Genomic DNA, 21,298 nt, shown 5'->3' with positions numbered 1-21,298 from the left:
ATGCGAGACCTATAACACTAAAGTTTAAAAATAACTATATACTGCAAAACTAACGGAACTGTAAAGGTTTAAATGATAGTGTTTGCATAAATGGACATAAAACCTTGAAGACAGATCATTTTAAGGCAGCAAAGTCCACTTTAGAAATGGGTCTGCTCAGACAAGCTGTTAAAAGGTCAGTGATAGGTCTGAGTGAATCCGCTTCTAAAGTAGATTTTGCCATCAAACATCTTCAGTCTTCAAACTTTTATAGCAGTCTGTGCAAACTAATCATGTGTGTGTGTGTGTCCCCTAATCCAACAATACTCTTGGATCTTCACCCCATTTAGAAAAGCCATTATTTTCTCAGCCCACTCAGTATTAAACTATTTTAAACTGCTGTCATTTAAAAAGCTATCTACGACAGGTAACATATTTGTAAATTTACTTTACACAGAACACTGCTTTAAAGTAGCAGAAATATGCCTTTAAAGGTCCAATCCACAATCCAGTAAACCAGAAGTCATCATTGGTGAATCCAAACATGTAGGCATGAAGGGGAACTTGCTTGTTTTTTTCAGCTGCTCCCGTCTTCAGGGGTTGCCACAGCGAACAAACTTGCCAGAAAGATTTGGCAACTGTTTTATGCCGGATGTCCTGCCTGCCGCAACCTGAGCTCGAACCTGCAGCCTCAGGATTACAAGTCAGTCCCAGAGGGGGGGAACTTGTTTACATAGTTCAAGTGTGCAAACAGAACATCTTTAAAAGGCTTTATTCTTGGGTTAAGCATTACAGCAACTTAACACCTGAACATATTAAAACAGAAAAGTTCAAAGCTTGTACGGGTGTATTTTATTCAGTTTAACCATTGCAAAAATAAATCAAAATAAAGGTTTGGCCAATATATAGATCTGTGAGGTGAATAAAACAATTATATGAATTATACCTATGAATCAATGGCTAGACTAAACTGTAATATTTATAGAAGTTACAGGTTTAAAATCAGGATAAACTTCATTTTAATATATATACACTCTTAAAATTTGCTAAGACTGAAGTTCTGAACAATGTGTTTAAAATGCACACCTGATAGCAGCTAAAAAGGTTCATCATAAGCCTCAAACATAAGAACAATGAGTTTATAAACCAAACATCTACATTATATCCAATATTACGGAACATACAACTTCCTGAAAACAACAATATTAAAATCTATAAAAGTTTTGGTTGATGTAAACATTAAACTGAAGCAGATCACTGCTGAAGTGATATAATACCAAACAGTTGGGAAATCTGTTTGCAGCAAATCATCACAAAAAGCAACAATCTTCCATTTTAAACTAAACTGTAAGTTTTGCAGCAAAGCTACTACAAAAGCTGAGAGGACATGTTAAGACATTTTTATGCCATCTTATCATTAGAGTAAAATATTTAATAGGACTGGGAAAAAAATGAAATCAAAAAAGGGGATCATCTCCTTTTTGTATAATAAACAGTTGTGAACAATAAAACTGATCAAATCTAAATGTAAATTATTTACAGAATTTAGTCCAGACTTTAACATTCTTAACTTATTTATAGTTTCCAACCTGCATGGCCCTGTTTTTGGCTCCTAGTTTAATTCCACTGATCGAACAGGAAGCTCTGAGCTGCAAACAAACCTAACCTATATAAACTCAACCTCTCTTATATTTACACACATTTGTTCAGACCGTATGAGTTAAGACTTTCCTACAAAAAGGTTTTACACCCAGATTTTGTGAACAAATAAAACTGAATCAGCTTGAATGTTCAAATAAACCCTCTGTGACAAAAACAAAAAGATATATTTAATATTCCCATTGTGAAGCCATCTCCCCCTAAAAACAGTGTTTGAAGAATAAGCCCAGCCTTTGTGCCTCTTAGAATATAAACCAAGAACTTGTAGCCTGAACAGGTCGTAGTATAAAGGAAACAACACCTCTCTGCCACAAATCTACAAAACAACCTCCACAGTCAGCTTCACAGAGGTGGAAGGTTTTGCCGGACTTATGAAGTTTAGAACAAATGAGTTTTATAAATGGCAGAAAATAAGAATCTGTTGAATTTAAACAAACCTAATTGCCTGAAAGTTGACATTTAAGTAACAGTTTTATCATTCAGCCAGCAGAGGGCACTGCTGACTGAAAATCAGAGTCATCAGGAGGTTGTGCTTCATGAGCCAGTCGCTTTCTGAAGATCTTCTCTGATCTCATTCAAATCCATGATGCAGTCATTAAGCACATTAGCCACATGTCTGATTTCACCCACTATCTCCTTCTTGCAGCCTTTCTTCAGCTCTCTGGTATCTTTGGTGAAAAACTTGTCCATCCCTTTGAAGAGGCCTTGCAGTGAGGCCACGGCATCATCTGTTATCTCCGTTGCTTTCATCACAGGAGAATCCACCAGGCTGATGATCTGGACGGCATTTCGGACCTCCCAGTCCTGAGAGTAGTGCTGGGTGCCAGACCTGAGGAAAGGATGTCCTCGCAGCTTGACCAGACCCTGGTTGATGAAGTGGAGGACCTTGGCGATGTCCAGCATGCGATCTTCATAGTCCTTTAGTACAGTTTCAATCTAACAGAAAGAAATCCAAGGAAAAAGTCAAGCCTTAGCTACACCATTAAAGCTTTTTTTCTTCTCCAACACCATGCTTACCTTCTTGCGGTCTTGCATGTTGTTGACGTTATCAGAGATGGCTGCAGAGGCAGAGGTGATTCCACCAGCTGTAGCCACACCCACACCCACAGCTGTGATCACCAGAGAGGCTCCTAAGGTTAAAGGTGCCAGAGCCAAGCCGGTGATGGCTGCCACGCTGCCCACTGCGGTGGTGGTGCCGCCTGTGATGCCAGCGATCTTTGCTTTGTGGTGAAATTCACTGATGTCATCAGCGAGAGCGTGGAGCGTGATGAGGTACTCCCAGAGGGCCTCGGCCTGCTCCGTGAACACCTTGTTGAAGACGCGCAGACCACGTTCAACCTTGTAGGCCAAGATGGTGAAGGACCTGCGGACAAAGCAGCGAGTAGTGTTGAGTAATCAAAGCTTTGCTTGTGGTGGTTAAATGAACTAGAAATCTTTCATGTTAAAAATGCAGCTTTTACACAAAGAATTAAAAGTTCAATAATTCTTGAGTGTTTAATTTAAAGTAGTTTAAAACTGGTTGTAAAATGAAAATTTAAATTAAATGAAGAGGCAGGTTGAATCTGACAGGACAGACTGGACTACAGTTTGTCCTCCAAACACTAAAACACTGCTGTGATCCCCATCAGTAAGAAATTGACACAAATTTCCACCTTATTCGTTTGAGCCAAACACTACAGTGACCAAAAAAGTCCATTTTAAATCTTGTTAATAAATATGTTGAATTCTAAAATGACACTGTTGATTTTTAAAGTACACAGTGAGTTTCTATTAGCTGTCACCTATGCATTTAAATCAAAGTTCATTTTAAAGGAATGTCTGTTTAGAACAATGGTAGCAACGGTGAATCTTGTTCATACACTGCATAGTACCGTGCAAATGTTTTAATGCCACACCATTCCCACCTAGTTTCCCTTTCAAGCAGCCAGATGTTCTCCAAATCTTTTAAAGTGGACTTGATCATACAGTACTTCAAACTTTCTGAAGGTCTATCAAAGTTTTTCTTTGAACTTTGACTGCTTTTTTACTCATTTTCTGTCTACTCCTTCTGACCATGACAGTATGATTAAGTGTTAATGTCACTCTGGGGAAAAGACTATTATTAAAGTCGGAATGTTGAAATTAAAATAAAAATATCAACAAGTCAAAAATAAAATCAAAATGTTATGTTAGGATTAAAAGGTGAAGCAAAATCAAAGTGCAAAGAGCACCAATAGACAAATGCCTACTGTAAATAAACCTGTGAATTTCTACTATAAAGTAAATTTTATTAATGAAATTACTTTACTTTTATTAGCTCAAACACAGAATGTGGCAATAAGTATTAGTATTTTAAAGAGATCTGTCTGGAGCTGCACACAACCATTAAATTACTTCACAAAAATCACAATGGTTTATGCTGCAGATTGAGTTTTCACTGGATGATAATAATAATAATATTTCCTTTAGCCCCTTTTTCCTTCTTTTCTGTGACTCAAATTTGGTCTTGTAAAAGTATTTTGACTTTCATTTATTTTTGAAACTGGTCAAACAAAACCAAAACCAGAGATGTATCAACCATCTTCTGCTGTTTGGCATGTTTTCAGCTAACAGCCCTTCAGGAATCACCTTGTAGGAGCTAAAATACAGTTTTGCGTGTTAAACTGTGTCATTTTTAGTATTGTTGTAGACTCAAAGAAATAAAAATAAATTGCACGAGACATCAGTCTGTTTGTAACAAAACAGACAACTTCAAGTACCATTTTCAACTTTAGGCATGTTAACACAACTAGTTGGATCTTTTGAATTAAGGAGCCTTTTTTATGCCTGAATGATTCAAAAGTCAGAGAGAAGCTTAAAGAAAACGCTTCTGAAACTGTTCAGGGAGACAACTGAAAGGAAGTGAACAAGCAGCAAAAGTAAAACAAAAACAACAACAAACTAAAATACTTCAAAAAGACAGAAGAACTGTTGATAAACACACTAAAAGATTAAAAAAACAACAAAAAAACATCTTGCTCCATGTTTCTGACATTGTATATTTTTCTCAGAGAGATTGTTGCCAAAACATCTTTATATTTTAACATCTGGTAACTTTTCTCACACCACTCATTGATGTGACTCACTTTGACTCATCCTCTTTCAAGGCTGCATCTTCTTCGTCTGATGGCAGCTCGTCCCATTCTGAAAAACAAAGCGACAGCAAGTTTGATAGAAATCCAGAAAAACGTTCTCGTTTATTTCATTTCGGACTGAGTTTGGGACTCACGTTCCACTGTGTACCACCACTCCATCAGACTGTCCGTGTCCTGCAGGAAACAAACAACAAAAACACAATGGCTCACACTACAGTGAATACAGTGAAATAAAGCGTTCAGTCGTCAACTATTTCTGCAAAACCAAAAAAGAGAAATGAACTGACCCCATCTTCCTCATCGTCCTCTTCCTCCAGACCTTCCATTCCGCCCCCATCCTTCTGAGCAGCCATCCACTCCGCCTGAACAATGGAGGGAGGAGGGTATCAACATGAGCAGGTCCTTGAGACATACTTCAGCATGTTCTCACAGCTTAGCCAGCCTCTGTACACACCAAGCCTTTATGAATGCAGTTTGGGCGTCAGCAGCAAGCTAAACCGGTCGAGTCACATGTCAGACCTCGTCTTTCAGAGGAAAGGAGAAAATGATGCCAACTCTTCTTGTGATCGTTTTAGCTCATTTGTCTTCTCCAAACACCAACTAAGTACACCCTGCACCCGTCATAATTAAGTCTTTTTTTAGATAAAAAATTAACTTGACCTAGCGCCTCTCAGGTTTCATATTTACAGTTTAGTTGAGGTACAAGGTAATCACATAATTGTTGAACAGAATCATTATAAACAAAGTTGTTCCCATTTTTACAATATATTTTAAATAGAATACCTTTGTAATTAGATACAAATATGTTTTTAATAGGGCCATATGAAGGTCTGGTCCAAGGTAGTTTGGTCAGAGTGAGTGGAAACAAATCTGTTCTCAGTGAGGCTGAAGTAATCAAACTGAACTGTATGTTGGAGTAAAGTTAATTTGAGACAAACAACAAAACTTACTATCAGAGGCAGACTGACCATGAGACAAGGGTAAGCAACTGGTCTAAAAACCAGAAGCCTCAAAAAATACATAATAAAATTACAGCCCCCGTGTTAGCTTTGATAACATGATAAAAAAACTTGAAAAATAATGAGAAGGAAAGTAAGTGAAGGCATCAAACCTGTGCTTCACCTTGGGCCTCAAAATGACTGGTTATTGTATAGCATCCACTAACTAGAGGCAGTCAATATCAGTCTGAGGGTTCCCTTATTTAAAATATTTTCAATACGTTCTTTTTTTTTTAAGTTTTAAACTGACCTTCGCAGCCTCTGACAGATGTCCACCAGCTGGACCCTCACCCTCTGAAGGCATGGCTTTACTCTGACGAGACAGTAAAACCTCAGCATCTTACATCTAAAGATCTGATAGCAATAAAAACAAAAAACGTATAAAGTTGTCTAGACTCACCTTGTGCTTAAATTTTTTGGGAACTTTCAATTTAAACTGCTTTTTCTGTTGGAAAGAATAATTCTTATAGTTATGGATGCTGTAACTCGTCAAAGTTTAAGATAAACCTTTGACTGAGAATGTGAAAAATACCGGTTTGCAGAGGTCCAGGTCATCTTGTTCTTCATCGTACATCTCCTCAGGACTCTTCATGTCTCCAATATCCTCAGCAGACCCTCCCTGAAAAAAAGGGAACGGAAATCCAGCCACAGTCACAAACTGATAAATAATGCAATATACATCTGAAATGTTCGTGCACTAAAACAATGACTGCATGCTGAGGTGTGTGATAGCTAAACCCACCCACCTCTCTCAGCTTGTTAGCTCTTCTGGGTTTGCGTGGTGCAGGAGCGGGAGCCTTCTGTTTGGAATTTTTCTGCCAGAAAAAGATGATTCTGTACATTTAGCATCTTAGTGTACAAAGTATCTGTATATGGAGACACAGCTGGCAGGTGCAAAGCAATCAAAAGGAACAACAGCTTGATGCAAAAGTAGTGTTTGATTAAAGGAATAGCTCAAATCTTTTAAAGAAGTGCTACAGCTAGCTGCTGCTGCCAGTATTTGCACTTGCAAACAACCATAGAACTATGTAAGTACACAATGTGAAACTGATGGCATTTTAAAACAGCATTCAAAACAACTAAGGAATTTGAAATGGCAGCGTTTCACTTCAGCCCTGGCCGTGTTCAGACTAGCCATTAGCTTGTCAGTCTGGTCAGAACTAAACTAATTCTGCAAACTAAGGTCATTCACAGAGATATCTACAAAAGGCAAGATATTATTTGTTTATAATCTTTCCACAGAACGATCTGAATCATTGTCTTAAGGATGAAATGAATCAGAAGAGTCAGCTGTTTCACAAGCACCATCTATTTTTATAAAGATTATTCATAGATCTGTCAGTGTGCTTTTGTGTCTCCTGTTGTCTCTACAAAGAAAATGTTGATGTTAGAATTGATCAGGTGTAAAAAAGTACCAGTTTGCAGTCCTCCATCCCATAAAATTCTTCGTCATCTAACTCTTCAGCTGAAAAGCTGCTCTTCTTTTTCTGCATGCTGCTGTCATCCAACATGTTCTCCTACACACACACACAAACTCAGATAAACAGTTTGTCTCAACAGACTTAATTTTACATTTTTCAGAATTACAAACCTTTGAACTTCGACGACTGACAGACGGAATTTTGATCTTTGATTTTTTATGCTAGAAAAGAAAAACAAAATTAGATTTAAAAAAAAAAACCCTGAAAATATTAGATGACAAATTAACAACAAACAATAGAAAATTACATGTTTTCTGTCTTGGATTCCATCAATATCTCCATTCGGTATTGGAGAGTAACTACGTGGTTTCTTTAGATGCTCGTCATCCATGAAAGCTCCCTGAGTGGCAGATTTAAAAATGTGCTGATTGTTAGTTCGTCTGTATGACCTCAACATTCAATGAACTGATTGTCTGTTTAAAGACAGGTATTACCTTTGCAGCCAACTCAAGATTCAGGTCCTCCATCTCCTCTTCATCCTCAAAATCCTCATTTAAAATGAAACAAAAACATTTTTTAGCTTTATGGGGAAATAAAGCTTAACGTTTTGGAAATACATTTCTTTATTTATGCATTGATTGATCATGAACTGTGACCTGATTTTCATCAAGTCCTAATAACAGAAAAACTCAAGTAAGGCTTGAATTTAGTAACACGTAAAATCTTGATGACAGTTTTCTGTAGTTGCTTTTGAGACTTGCACATCAATATGAAAGAAAGATTCAGTTTTGCAAAGCAACCCTAAACCATGATGCTCCCCCACCGTGTCTCAGATGAATTAAAGGTTTTAGATTACACTGAATATTTTCCCCCTTTATGAAGTGTTGTCCTAGACAGGACAAATTCAGGTGGTTCTTTGCAGATTGATATTTGCATCAATGTTTTTTTTTATTCCTTTCATTTCTTTAATTTATTAACACCATTCTTGTTTTCTATGCTTATCAAGAAAGCATCTACCAAAAATGTTACAGGTTTTTGATGTTAACATCGAGTATTTTTTCTTTACTTTTAGGACACATATTTGTAGGTTAATGACTCTAAAGCAAAGAGCGATAATCATCTTACAAAGTAACAAGAACACCATGCCATCTTTAGTTAACATCTTTACCCTCATGAGTAGAAGGCAAAGAGTTTTGTTGAAATATTTTGTAAGTGAAGCATATCGTTACCTTGGACTTGTCACAAGGCGTAAAGCCGTATGCACCAAGCTCTTCAAGTGATTTGTCCTGTATGGGGGTGGATCCCAACATCTGACATTGTTTGACATCCTCATACCACAGACATGTCTTTCAGTGTTTATGGTTATACCTTCGAGCCTTTGCGAGGTGTGAGTCCATAACCACCTTTAGGTTCATCCTCAGGCTGTTAAAGGGATGGGGAAAAAAGGTGAAACAAACCTGAAGATTTTCATTAACAAAGCAGTGAAATGTGATATTAGTACAGTTTGTGACATAATACCTTCCCCCTAGTGATGGCAAATCCTCTTTGTGGCACAAACTTGACTTTCACTTTGCCTTTCTTCTTCTGAAGAGAGAATAGGATTGTAAAACTGCATATTATTCTCAATTCTGATTTTAATTGTTCAGACGTGTCTTTAAATATTGATATTTATTTGTGTAATATGAACAGAATCCATCAGCCTCTTTAAACTCATGCTTCCCTACCTCCTCCTCTTCAGTGTAGCTGTTGTACAGCATTGCCTGCTGAAAAAAAGACAGGCAAAGGTCTTCTCTCATTTCCTCCCCATTTTAGTACATGCTTGTTTGTGTGTGTGCAATTTATAAATTGCACTTTAACAAGTCATAAATCCACATTTTGAACATTTGAGTTTCTTCTGTTTTTCAAACAAGTTTGTAGAAATAAAGATACCTCAGAATGTCGTCGTCCAATGTTGTCCGTCTTATCAGTGTCACTGTTCTGTTGGAGAAACCTACTCAGTGGGGTCGAAAATTTGCTTTTTTCTGTTCACATTCAAATCAGTTTACATTATTACAGTATTGTGAAAGATAAGAATTTTAAAAAAGTCCTTATATTCAACAATCCACCTTTCTATTCTTGTGTTTTCCATCAAACCCAAAGGAACCAGAGGACGCTCGTCGAAACAAGTTATTGACTTTGGCTTTAGTATGACTTTTTTTCTGATGACCAAAAAAAAAAAAATGTTACAAATAAATTATTAATATCATAAATGCAGAAGGAACACAAAAAATAAATGAAAAAGGGAAAACATACTTTCAAGTCCATGCTGCTGTAATAGTCATCCTCATTTTCCTCATCCTAAAAATAAAAAAAATAAAAGAGAAGAATCAATCAAAACAAAGCACTGGCATGCTCAAATAATTTAAAAACTTGTTTTAATTTGCTTTTAAAAAAAAAGAAGCCCTCTGAATAAATAGTTCAGTTTACTCCACTGAACGGCAAAAAGCTGTGAAAGTTATCACAAACAAAAGTTTTTAGTTTTATTAGAAGTTGAGGAACTTGTTTCTTTCAAAACAAAATCCAACATGTTCATATTTCAAGTTTTGTCATGTTGAAGATCTGTTGAGAAGAAATTCTAAATTTGAAATTCAGTTTATTTATACAAGTTTTATATAAGTATATACAATTCATCTCAGAGCACTACGGCCAACTTCTTTTCCCTAGGCAGGAGAGCACCCACTGATGTTTCCTATTCTTCCTCTTTTAGAGTCCAAATCTACAAGTAAAAGTATTAACTCCAGAGCTGGCTTTGCATTTATTGTTCAACAGATCTTTCTGTCAGACTTGTGACACATACAATTCTGCTGCCCCATCTATTAAAAGTTACATCATACAGTGTAACACAGGTCATTATCGAGATTGTATATCAAAGTTGCACAGTGTATCATGTACAAGTCCTTTGTGTTTTACAATCAGTGTGCCAACCTTAGAGAAACCAGCATACTGAGTTGAAATCTTCCCTGTGATGAAACGTCTTAGTTTCTACAAAATTATATTTTATTTGTTCTCCCTATACTAACTACACCTTTAATTTCAGGCCCCCTGTGCACTGGAAAATCCTTTCCATAACCAATACAATCTATCAGAACGTAGCTGGAATGTGGCAAACTTGAAAAACTACTTGTGTGACAGCAATCATGATGCTGTTACTCTCTTAGATTGATCTATTAAACTGGGTTCTTGGCTCATTTAATTTTCTGTGATACCAGCTTAGATTTTAGGTGGAGTAATTACTATTTTTTTTTTTTTTTTACTTTTGTAGTAATGCTTTACTTCAGACTTTAATAGTTGGCACTATCTGAACATTTGAGATCTGGGAATTTAAACCATGCACAGGAAGAATGAACAGTAGTTGATCCCATCTGAATAAAAACCTTTCTTTTGACTCTTAGTTTTTGTATTTTAGTGACAGTCAAGCTTTTTACATTCACTCACTCATTGTATCATGTCAGCCTTTCAGCAAACCGACATCTCTGCTATACTCAGCAGAGGGAGTAGCTTAGCTGGAAACAGAAAATCCACAGGCCAGCTGGCGAGAATTACTGTAAATGCTAGAAATTTATTTTAAATAAAAATATAGCGCTTCAAAATTTTACAATAAACCAGGTCCACTACCACCATGGCTAAGATGTCTGTGTTAGGTTGTTTCCAAGATCTTGTCACAAAAAAGGACAGAATCTAGACAGGAGGTTAGTGTGGCCGGTCCCAAATTCTGGACAACCAAATCCTGCTGGTGCATGTGGGCTCCATGTGATGGATACACTGCCACCACTCCCTCTCTACATGCTCAAAACCTTGAATGCTTTATTGCATGGAATGGGGAGCCCACTGTGTTTTTACCCCCCCAAAAAAACCTCCCAAGACCTGCAAACAACAACAACATTCTGACAGATTTTTTATTTTTTTATTAACACGATATAGTAGCAAGATAATCTTTCACAGTGTGAAGGGGGCCTAACCCATTTACTATTCAAGTTTTGTCAAACAGACTTACCTTTGATGATTTCTGCATGATGGGCAGAGTGTTGCTTTTAGCATCCATGGTGTCATCAGGAAACTTGTCCTAAAAAAGGGACATTATCACAATCATCATGGCAAACATGCAAAACATACTCAAAGCAGTGTAAGGGTTGGGTTAAAGGGAGGAGCCACATAGAGATTTTGTTAGATTTGACGTACCTTTAATCGTCTCATGGAGAGCAGTGGCCTTCGCATCTTCCTGTTTTTTTTCTGAAACATATGTTTGGGTGAAGTTGAGGTGAAGCTACAGCTTCTAAAAGACAACAAAGTGAAGAACTAAGAGTATACCTTTGTGTGATCTCCAGAGCCATCCAGTTCCTCACTACTTCCTCCATCAGAATCAATCTTTACCTAAAAACAGTTGGAAATTTTAGCTTCCTTTCTCAGATTAAAAATAAATAATGCAAACATGAATAATTGAAGGCTCTCTGACCTTCATTGACTCTCTTCGTAGTTTAAATTTTCCAGGCTAAATGGAAAAAAAAGAAAAAAGAAAGCAAGTGAATTGTCAGACAATCAAAAATGTGCACGAAGATCATTCTTAATTTAGAGTAAGAAATACATTGTTCTCTTACTGGTTTAAAGTCAGGATTGATCTCAGGACTGTCCTCAGGCCAGTCTTCCACACACCGTTCCTAATTTTTTTTTTTTTATGAAACAAATCGTTATATATAAACAGTTCTACTTTTACACACAAGTTCAATATAAACAATCTGGTATGAAGTTTTTTGTTTTTTTTAACCTTACAAGCAAAGCCTGTGTCCATGTGTGAAGTCACAACATTGACTGCAAAATTCCTTCTTTAAATTTGCATTGAGTGTAATAAAGAAATAAAACATTCATCTTTTTCTGTCAACTCATCACTCTAACCATTTATTTCTGAAACATTTTATGACAACATACCTGCCCAGTAAGCAAGACATCCTCAAAGACAACATAGTTCTCAGGATTCACCGGTTTAATGTCCTGTTAGATGTAATTGGAAAGAGGTCAAATGGAAAAATGGAAAGTTGATCAGTTCTTTAATTGACAGTGTGAAAGGCTTGACAAACAGTATGGAATCATTTTTTTATGTTAGTACAACTGTTTTACACTCAGTGACGAGAAAAGTTTAGAATCCCGAAAGAATAATCAGTTTTAGATATAATTTGGTCCACTTGTAGACCTTCTATAGGTGTGCTAATGATTCAACTTGCAAGAAGGTGACATGTCTAGAATGGGCACCAGAAAGTATAAGTAGTGGCATCAGAAGTGAAGTGACAGTGTTATCAGGCAGTTCACCATCTCATAAACCTGTCTTTTAAGCAGTTGGATGTGAAAATTGGAGAAAGAATCAGTCAAACTTCCTAAGTATTTGTACTCAGACTCCAACTCAGTTCCTGAACTCTGAAGAGTGGTAAAATCAGAGTTAAAAGAACGCAAGTTTTGTTTTAGCATTTAAAACTAGTTTGAGTTGCACAAAGTTTGCTGAACAGTATTAAAAGACTGCTGGAGCTGGTAAAGTGCCTGATAGGGTGTGGATGTAACAGTGCATCACAGCATCATGAAATTACAGTAAAGTAGAAATGAACACTTGATAATTATAGATAAGGACTGCCAACAAGTGGCATATTTCTTCAAGGGCGGGGGTGGGTTATAGTTCTAATTGTGAATACTGTTCAGATAGAAACATTAAAATATTTATTGATCTTAATTAACTTACCGGAGTCTTTGGTTTAAGGCGAATAACTGGTTTGGGTGGCTTGGGGGGTAGTTTGAAGAGTGGTTTAGGAGGAGATTTTAGTTCATCTGATTTAGGTTCCAGCTAAAACATTAGACAGGATATAAAGGCAATGTAAAGGACAAAGTGGAAAACATGCATATTGCTACTAAAATGAATACTAAATGATGAAGTTGTAATCACCTGAGTTATTGGACTCACAAAGATCTCTGGTAGTGGCGGCCTCTCTGGCTTTGGTGGCATTTCTGGCCTATGGTGTCGAGTTCGAGGAAGTGGCTTTGGGGGACGTTTAAAAGTCGACACCTGTAAAAGTGAGCATGTAAAAGTTCATAGACAAGATACATCATACAACATAAAAAAACCTTAAAGGTTTGCACAAGTGTCACTTATATGTGAGCTGTTACATACATGAGTCATGTCAGTTGGAGATGGGCTGGGTGATGCAGACGGACTAATGGACTGACTGAAGGGAGTCGACTGAAGAGGATCTTGCTTGCTTTCCTGAGGAGTTGTCAATTCCAGGCCTTTTAGTGTATTGGAGCGCTTTGGTCTATAGGGTGGAGGAGGTCTTGGTGTTTTCTTGGGGAGATCTGTTGATGCTGGTGTGCTCAACTTCACATTTGTAGGACTGTTATTTAAAGATGTAGAGGAGGTCATCTCAAATATATCCTTGCTTTTTTTAGCCTCTTTGAATTGTGGTTGAAAGATGTCTGGTGTGCCATTTGAGACATCTTGGAAGGGGTCTTGTTGCTTAGAGGGAGTAGGACCAAATGGATCATCCAAACTGGAGGTGTTAAATAAGTTTCTTGAAAGTGGACTTGGGAATGGATCAACTGAAGTCACAGATGAAGATGAAAATATGTCAAGTGTTTTATTAAAAGGCTCACCAAAAATGTCTCTCTCTTCATATGAGGTATCTTCTTTGTTTTCCTGGCCATAGGAGAGTTTATCATGTTTAGTTGAACCTGCTTGAAACAAATCTGGTTCTGCTGCTTTGGTGTGGTAAAATAGGTTTGTTGCTACAGTTCGTGGAGACTGAATCTCATTTGATGGTGATTTGAATGGGTCCACAAAAACATTGGGAGATTTTTCCAACATGACTACCTCCTGAGGATATTCAGTATGGATTAACTCCTCTCTTTTAGCTGTATTGAGATAATCATTAGCTCCGTCTTTTAGGTAGTTATAGCCATTTTGATGCCAGGTTTTAGATGAGTTTTGTGTTGGGGCTGCATTTCTGCTAATGGTCTTTGGAGATTTCAGAGTTGTATCACGAAAACCAATGGCAGTGGCACTCTGGTCCATAATATTTGTTCGGAAGAGTTTTTCTTCATGCTTGTTGGTCTGAGATGGGCTAAGAGGTTCAGAAAATTTGTCTTTATCTTCCACAGTCCTTTCAAAAGGTGAACTCTCATAATCAGGTGGCGGGATAAAGATGCCACCATTTGCTACTCCTGAAGATTTCCATTCGTTGGCCTCCATTAAATGACTTTTGTTGACTGACTCCTGGTACCAAAACACAACATCAATGGGGATATGTTCAATAAAAACAAATCAAATCATATTCCAAAGCAGAAATCTGCACAGAGTACATACCAAGTGATATAAATAAAAAGGATTAGATCTGGTAGAGTCCCCTGAAGCTCCATTCTGATAAACAAAAACAAATCAGGCATAAGAGGAAGTAGTGTTCAGTTTTTTAAAATGTGATAAGAAAGAATTCCAAAACATACCTGAGAGCTTGAATGAAGGTGTTTCTGTACTCCATTCTAAAAAGGCATCGGACAATGACACAGCATAAGCAACAATATAATAACCCATAAACAAAAGCTAAATATAATGACCTCACCACTTATGCACATTTGTCTGTCTTGAGTTTCTATTACATATTAAGCTTTGTGGCTGTAAGAATATAATGTCATCACCATAATCTAAACTAGGTGTGGGCATCAAGGCCAGTTAGCCTTTTTTAGATTAACGTGCAGAACATAAATGCATGGTACTTGAAATATGACCTGTGGTTTATTGCAGTCTTTTTTGACATTGACATTGCACTCAGTGATACTGCAATGATAAGTGTTTTGTATATTGTGCAGTAACCTAGCAGTAATACAAAATCTCATGCTGTGCTATGCAAATTCTGTCTGACTGCCATGATATTGTTACATTCTTGTGCACTAGCAAGAAGAGGAAGACAACCCAAAGATGGTGGGTAAACTCATGACTAGGTAACAGAAGACTGAAATTCAGACATTCCCAAAAGATCATGAACAAGAAGTTGCTGGTGAATGCCTTAGATGTGCTCTAATGTCACCACAGGTAAGAACAACACCACACCAACAAAACCAAGACAACTACAACATGGTCAACTTTACACCAAAACGTGCTGTGACTTTACCACCCTTCAACTCATTACATATGCAATATATACCATTTTTTTATGACTGCTGCTATGACAAAATTATTTCCTTTATGAATATATAAAGCATTAATTCATTCATATGCAAAAGGAGCACATTATGAATGTTACACATGGGTCATATAAGTCACAAGACCTAGCTTTTTACAACTTAAGCTTCATTTCATCATGTTTGACCCACATAAAAAGATTTTCAAAATATGCTAAAGTATACAGTAGAATCCAAAACAATGTGATAGTACCATAAAGATTTTACAAAATCTAAATAAATATAACTAAACAGGGTTTTGTTTTGTTCCACTTTTGAACTAATAGAAGATCATGCCTGACTCCTGTTTTAATGCCCCATCATTAGTTACCTGTGACTGTTAACAGTCATTTTCAATTCAAACTCTTTAGTATATTTCTGACCAGTTAAAGCCTTACTCTTCATCGCAGGCCCTCGGGTCATCTAACCAGTAAGAAAAAAAAATCATTTTGGGCTTCAAACTAATGTGAGAAAGTTACAGATCCTGTTGATTTAGTTTAAATATTGAGTGCTTTTAATTTCAGCACATAGAAAACCAAGACGCTGCTTTTACCTTTAGTCCCAATATAAACAAAGTGACATGACAAAAATCTCGTCAGACAGCTTTGCGTACACAAACACACCTACACACTGTGGAGCTCTCTAGACGTTAGATTTGTAAGTAGATCAAAGAACAAACAAACAGAGCAGATTAACCAGTTTCTGATCTGGAAGGGGAGTTTATCCTCCACTTTCAAATTGTTCTAATGAGAATATTTAGAGTTAAAATACATCTGACAGCTTTTATTACCAATGACCTAAAATGCTCAGTTAATAAATGTCCTAATTTAATTGGAAGATTAAAGTGCTGATGTCTATCACACCGGCAGCACACCACCTATCACCATGAGGACTGAACGGCAGTGAAGCATCTCAAGTCACATTTCTTGCTGTTCAAACATGCCAAGTCAGTGTAATGTGGCTTTTTTTAAACTGTAAATAAAACTTTTGCACTACTGTTTCCTGTTGGAACCATTTAGCAAATTTTTCACTATAGCTGCCAACTTCAAATTACATGGGTAAGATTTGAATTTTTAAGTATATATTTTTATATATAATTTCTTCTCTGCAGAGTTTTGTGTAACCTCAGGATAAACTGTTTAATGACAACGGGTTTTAGATGTGTATTTAAACTTACACAGTGATTTTCACTATTTAAAAAAAAAAGAAAAAACATCTAGTGGACATCTCAACCTTTTTAAAAGACTAAGTTTTTTGTGATGCTCTTTTTTGCCACTCTTGTTATCAGCAGCTAATTAACCTAATAATTAGCAAAATAATTTGTAAACAGTTGTATTCTGCTTTTATGCACACAGTCATTGCATTGAATACCGCATTTCCAGTTTTTACACTAAATGTGCCAAAACATAATTAAAACAATCATTAGATCCTTTCCAAGTCTTCAAATGAGGTCAACACAGTCTCAGCTGAAAATTATTGAATAATGTGTCATTACTTAAAGACAAACTGGAAAAAAGTAAGTCCACCACATTCCGTACTAACCCATAGAACTATTTTTCGCAGCAAAAGCTAAATAACTCGCAGTGACTCCCATCTTTGGTCTCTCAAAATGTCTTCAGTTTCTCTTCTTTCATTTCATGGGTCTGCAGGTAAGTTTTTTAAACATGTTCCTTAATTCTTACTAGCAGTGATACTTCACAACAACATTAACCAAAAGTGGCATTCCTAAACTGTCACTGTTTAAAATGAGTTGAAGAAAAAGAAGAAGAAAATAAAAACCGGAACCACCTTTGCATAAACAGTTCATTTAGGATACATATGTAAGCTGACTACTGGAAATACCGAAAGGATCGTATTACAGACATGCACTTGCGCACAATAGAAAGGTCACATTTTCTTGAATGAATGCATATCACCTGCCTCCTTGCTTGCCAAACTTTAAAACAATAATCTGTTAATGCTTACAGTATGTGTTGATTATGACTCTCAGCTACTACCACACCAATTTTCACACAGTTAGCCATTTTTGTGTTGGCTAAGGTGGTTTTTTTCCCCTCTTTACTTAACCTGTCTATGTACTTTATTCTGCATGTTGCTTAAAATGCCCATATAACTGATGAACAGCAGAAGTTGTTGTTGCTCCAAAATCCCTGTCGAGGTCTTTCCTCCTAAGTATTTTGTTAAAACGCATACACTGGAAAACTTCAGTGCAGCAAAGCCACAAAACAACTGCTTTAATAAGTTCTCACACTTGCTGGTAATCACTTAATAATGTTGATTAGCAGCATTTAACTGATATTTACCCCTGTAATTTCGTTTATTAGAGCAGAAAGGGTCAACACATATATTGACTACATTTTGGGTTAGTTTTTTTAATAATATGTTATGTGTTGTTCATCTATAGTTATGTCATTTTTGATACAATCTGATTTGTAGTTGATTAAATTCTAAAGAACGTGTACTTATTTTAGGCACATGTGCACCACCCTCCTTTGGACCTTGTTCTATTATTGGACATCGTGTGTTCACTTACATTGTAGTCATGTTGAAACAGATTCCGAGGGCTGTTTTCCAGCATATTTTTCAGCATTGCAACACTCTACAGACACAGAACAGAAAATCATTTAATATAGGTAAACAAGGTCAAGTTTAAAATATGATACAATAAAATGGATAGAGTTAATATACAGCGTGTCTGCAGGTTTCAAATTAGTTACTTGTCAAGTACACATACCCCCACCCCCCAGTTCAGCTTGTTTGTCTGGATAAAACAGCTGTCAGCACAGCAGGACAATAATCTCACTTCAGCATAAAAAAAGAAACCTTATAAGTATGTTAGATTTGAAAATTATTACATTGTTAGTTATTTATATTTGTATTTTATAGTTTTACAGCTTCAAAACTGGTGCATGTAAATGATCTTATTTTGGAAGGATATTTGCTGGCCTATAGTAGAACTCTCCCAAGCAGAGCCACTATTAACACTTTATACAGAATAAAATATGTTTTTTGTGACACAAATTGAGTGTGAAAGCACTCACAGGTCGTTTCTCTCCATTTGTAGTTTCTGTAGGTGCTGAGTTTCCCCCATGTTCGACCCCCTCCACACCATTTTCCTAATATATACACATAAAAAAAAGTTAAAACAACGTGTCACAGACAGAAACAGTTTAAAGATGAGTGCCTGATCACATTATTATATTAGCTTAACACACACTTGGAGTTCGTTTGTAATTTACGTGATTAAAAAGACTCACCACTGCAGTTTCTCCTCTCATGTTAATCCCAAACGTGAATTAATGGTAACTTTTAGCGTGAGACCGGAATAGTGTTAAAGAAGTGAAAGTTCTCCAACGAATAATAAATGTCCTCACATCTAAAACCATCAGAACCTCCTCAGCATTAACGAAAACGTGAGGCTTGTTAGTAATTATCTCACAGCTGGACGCACCTGCGTAAAGTGTAACAGCTGAATGCGACAACTTCCTGTAAGGACATTTTCAAAATAAAATCAGTCTCTCGCTTTCTCTGTTGTCTCTAAAATGAAACAAAAAACTAGTGTTGAAATGTTTAAAATCATGAAGTAAAGGAAGGAACTTTATCTATGGGACCTACACAATTAAAACTACGACGAATAAAAAAAGTTTTGTTTTAATTATTCACTGGTTAGTTAATTGTTCTGAAGGCATAAAGATTCTATATCCGGTTGCTCTCGTTGTGGAATTTGACAAAGGCGGCAAGTTACTTTTCATCCGGACTGACGTGTAGTCTGAATGTGGGCCGACCGGTTGTCCTCTCCCCGTTAAACCGGGCGGAGTGGATCCAGGTGTTATCCTGACGATCAAAGTTGACAAATGAAGCCCTCTGCGCTTTGTTTTAGTTATTTCCAGCTAAAGTGACTCATTCCAAATGCACAAAAATAAGATGTACTCTCCTACCACTGACTGAAGATAAAGAGAAAACATTTCATTGTTAGCCCATCCGTTTATAAGCAAGCAACATACAAAAACTTTTTAAAAAATTTGTAATTAAATAAAATATAAAACATCCAGCTGTTACAAACATGTCTGAATTGCTTCAAATTATTATTCCTAATCTGGGGTTATCATAAAACTTTTCACGCTCAAAATGTTTAAATGAAAATATTTTCAAATTTAAACTAGTAGCATTTATCTAGATCTTTTTAGTGGTAATTTGTCGGACAGATTTGTAGCTGCTAGACATTCAGTGGGTCCGCACTAATAGAGTTACAAACAGAGAAGGAGAACTTGTCACGTGATCATGTGACTCAATGGAGAATCGCCCCCATTATCTAAACGAGAATCAGTCGTCTTGTAGCAGAACGCCTAAGTTGTGTGCAAGTTCTAACTGCACCAATAAATGCAAAAAAACCAAAAACATCTGGAATATTCCTTCATAGGTTAGTAACCTTACAACATACAAATTTGTGAGAATTTAGTAAATTTATCAAGAAAACCTACTTTGAAATCATATTGACATATGGTAAATCTCTCTGGCTTTGTTATTTATACAAGAAATGAACAATATGGCCGCCTTAACCACCAAATGTATGTGATTAACAGCTGCTGCATGTCTAAGCAATAATTTGGCTCTAAAAGTGCACAGATCCTGATTTCCCTGAAGCTTCAGCTCCTTCCAGTCTGGATCCTACAACATATTATTGTGCTGTTTTTAATTTTCCAGCATGTTTTATTTTTACACTAGTATTGTTGCTACATTTTATAAAGGCAGGATGATAATCCATCTGTCCAATCCACATCCTCCTAACTTCATCTTCCTGCTGACCTCTGGCTGTCCTCTGCCTCGTTCAGCTTTCATTCGGTTCATTTCACGCAGCTGACAGGATTTTACATCAGAGTTTTAGGAAGATCTAGTGTATATCTGAAGACGCATCATTTCAAAGACGTCATGTCTTCTCATTGACTCACATGTGTTTGTTGACATTGTTCCCGTTTTGGCGGCTGTTTTGGATCCTCCACAACATCACAAGTTCTGATTAGACAATGAAAGGGAGTGCTCCTTCTCTATTTTTAGCTCTGTGTCTGTAACTCACGCAGTGGCACGCCAAACAGTGAATTTCCACACCAATGGTACAGGACAACTCCTTCTGATATAAACATGTTTTGATACTAAGATCAAAATGCACATTTACCAATGGACTTTTTAATCTGTTAAGCATAATGAATTCCAGTATAAACTTTAAAAAGCAGATCCACTATACTGTACATTTATGTGTTAATTGACCAAAAAACTTTTATCATTCTGACAGACTGTCCTTGATTTGGGGAGACAGCTTCTCCTGTCAGTAAATAATGGCTCTTTTTCTGATTTTAAAAATAAACTCCTTCCTTGTCACTCGTCATGACCTCTGGCTGGATCAAAGACAGCAGAAAAGGAGCGAACCCACTGAAATGTAAAAACTGAGGAAGTGTTTAGTAGGAAAATTATATTATGTCCAGTAGATGGCAGAAACTCTTCAAAGACTTGTAACTGAATGAAACATTGTTTCAAAGGCTTAGGAGACACCATAAGCATATTCTATAAATATTACTTTATGAAAACTAAATTATTTGTACTCCAGAACTACAAGTACATAACTAAAAATATATTCTAAAATAAATACAGAAAAACAGGTCTTGTAAAAACAATCAACATCAGAAAACAGCCTTTTGGAAAAACAAATTACATACATAAAATGTATTCATTCGTATAGTGGCATTTCTTCCACAAAGACGATCATAAATATGATTCACTTTTGTTTATATTTTGTGTTCATGTGACTGTCTGATAGAATTTCAAAAGAACTTCTTAAACAAAGGACAAGAAAATTTATGAAAAGAAATAAAAACACAAAAAAGGCATGACTAACCTTTGCAAACAG

General features: G+C 36.5%; 1 protein-coding gene across 3 annotated transcripts; it reads right to left on the bottom strand.

Annotated features, from left to right (window-relative positions):
* Positions 1 to 735: 735 nt before the first annotated feature.
* On the bottom strand, positions 736 to 18,832 carry si:cabz01007807.1. Of its 3 annotated transcripts, none has more exons than XM_037976635.1 (34): positions 18,654 to 18,832; positions 18,438 to 18,512; positions 17,930 to 17,995; positions 14,683 to 14,718; positions 14,546 to 14,599; positions 13,358 to 14,455; positions 13,151 to 13,252; positions 12,932 to 13,033; positions 12,133 to 12,195; positions 11,805 to 11,864; positions 11,663 to 11,698; positions 11,518 to 11,580; positions 11,389 to 11,439; positions 11,204 to 11,272; positions 9,463 to 9,507; positions 9,276 to 9,368; positions 9,100 to 9,147; positions 8,895 to 8,933; positions 8,689 to 8,754; positions 8,539 to 8,592; positions 8,400 to 8,456; positions 7,665 to 7,718; positions 7,478 to 7,570; positions 7,341 to 7,391; positions 7,165 to 7,266; positions 6,496 to 6,564; positions 6,282 to 6,368; positions 6,150 to 6,194; positions 6,000 to 6,062; positions 5,039 to 5,113; positions 4,886 to 4,925; positions 4,743 to 4,800; positions 2,656 to 3,001; positions 736 to 2,574 (listed from the first exon to the last, which is right to left on the bottom strand). In XM_037976635.1, exons 1-34 carry the CDS (start codon positions 18,672 to 18,674, stop codon positions 2,173 to 2,175), a joined length of 3,783 nt encoding a protein of 1,260 aa, XP_037832563.1. In that variant the 5' UTR covers positions 18,675 to 18,832; the 3' UTR covers positions 736 to 2,172. The 3 variants fall into 3 exon arrangements, with proteins under 3 accessions (XP_037832563.1, XP_017287552.1, XP_024865306.1); XM_017432063.3 differs by having other exon boundaries at positions 13,133 to 13,252; positions 18,654 to 18,831; XM_025009538.2 differs by having other exon boundaries at positions 8,895 to 8,930; positions 13,133 to 13,252; positions 18,654 to 18,831.
* Between the last annotated feature and the right edge of the window lie 2,466 nt (positions 18,833 to 21,298).

Source organism: Kryptolebias marmoratus, linkage group LG7 (genome assembly GCF_001649575.2).
Source record: "Kryptolebias marmoratus isolate JLee-2015 linkage group LG7, ASM164957v2, whole genome shotgun sequence".
NCBI lineage: Eukaryota > Metazoa > Chordata > Actinopteri > Cyprinodontiformes > Rivulidae > Kryptolebias > Kryptolebias marmoratus.
The sequence above is the reverse complement of the archived record's forward strand: the minus strand, read 5'-3'. Positions and strand labels throughout refer to the sequence as shown.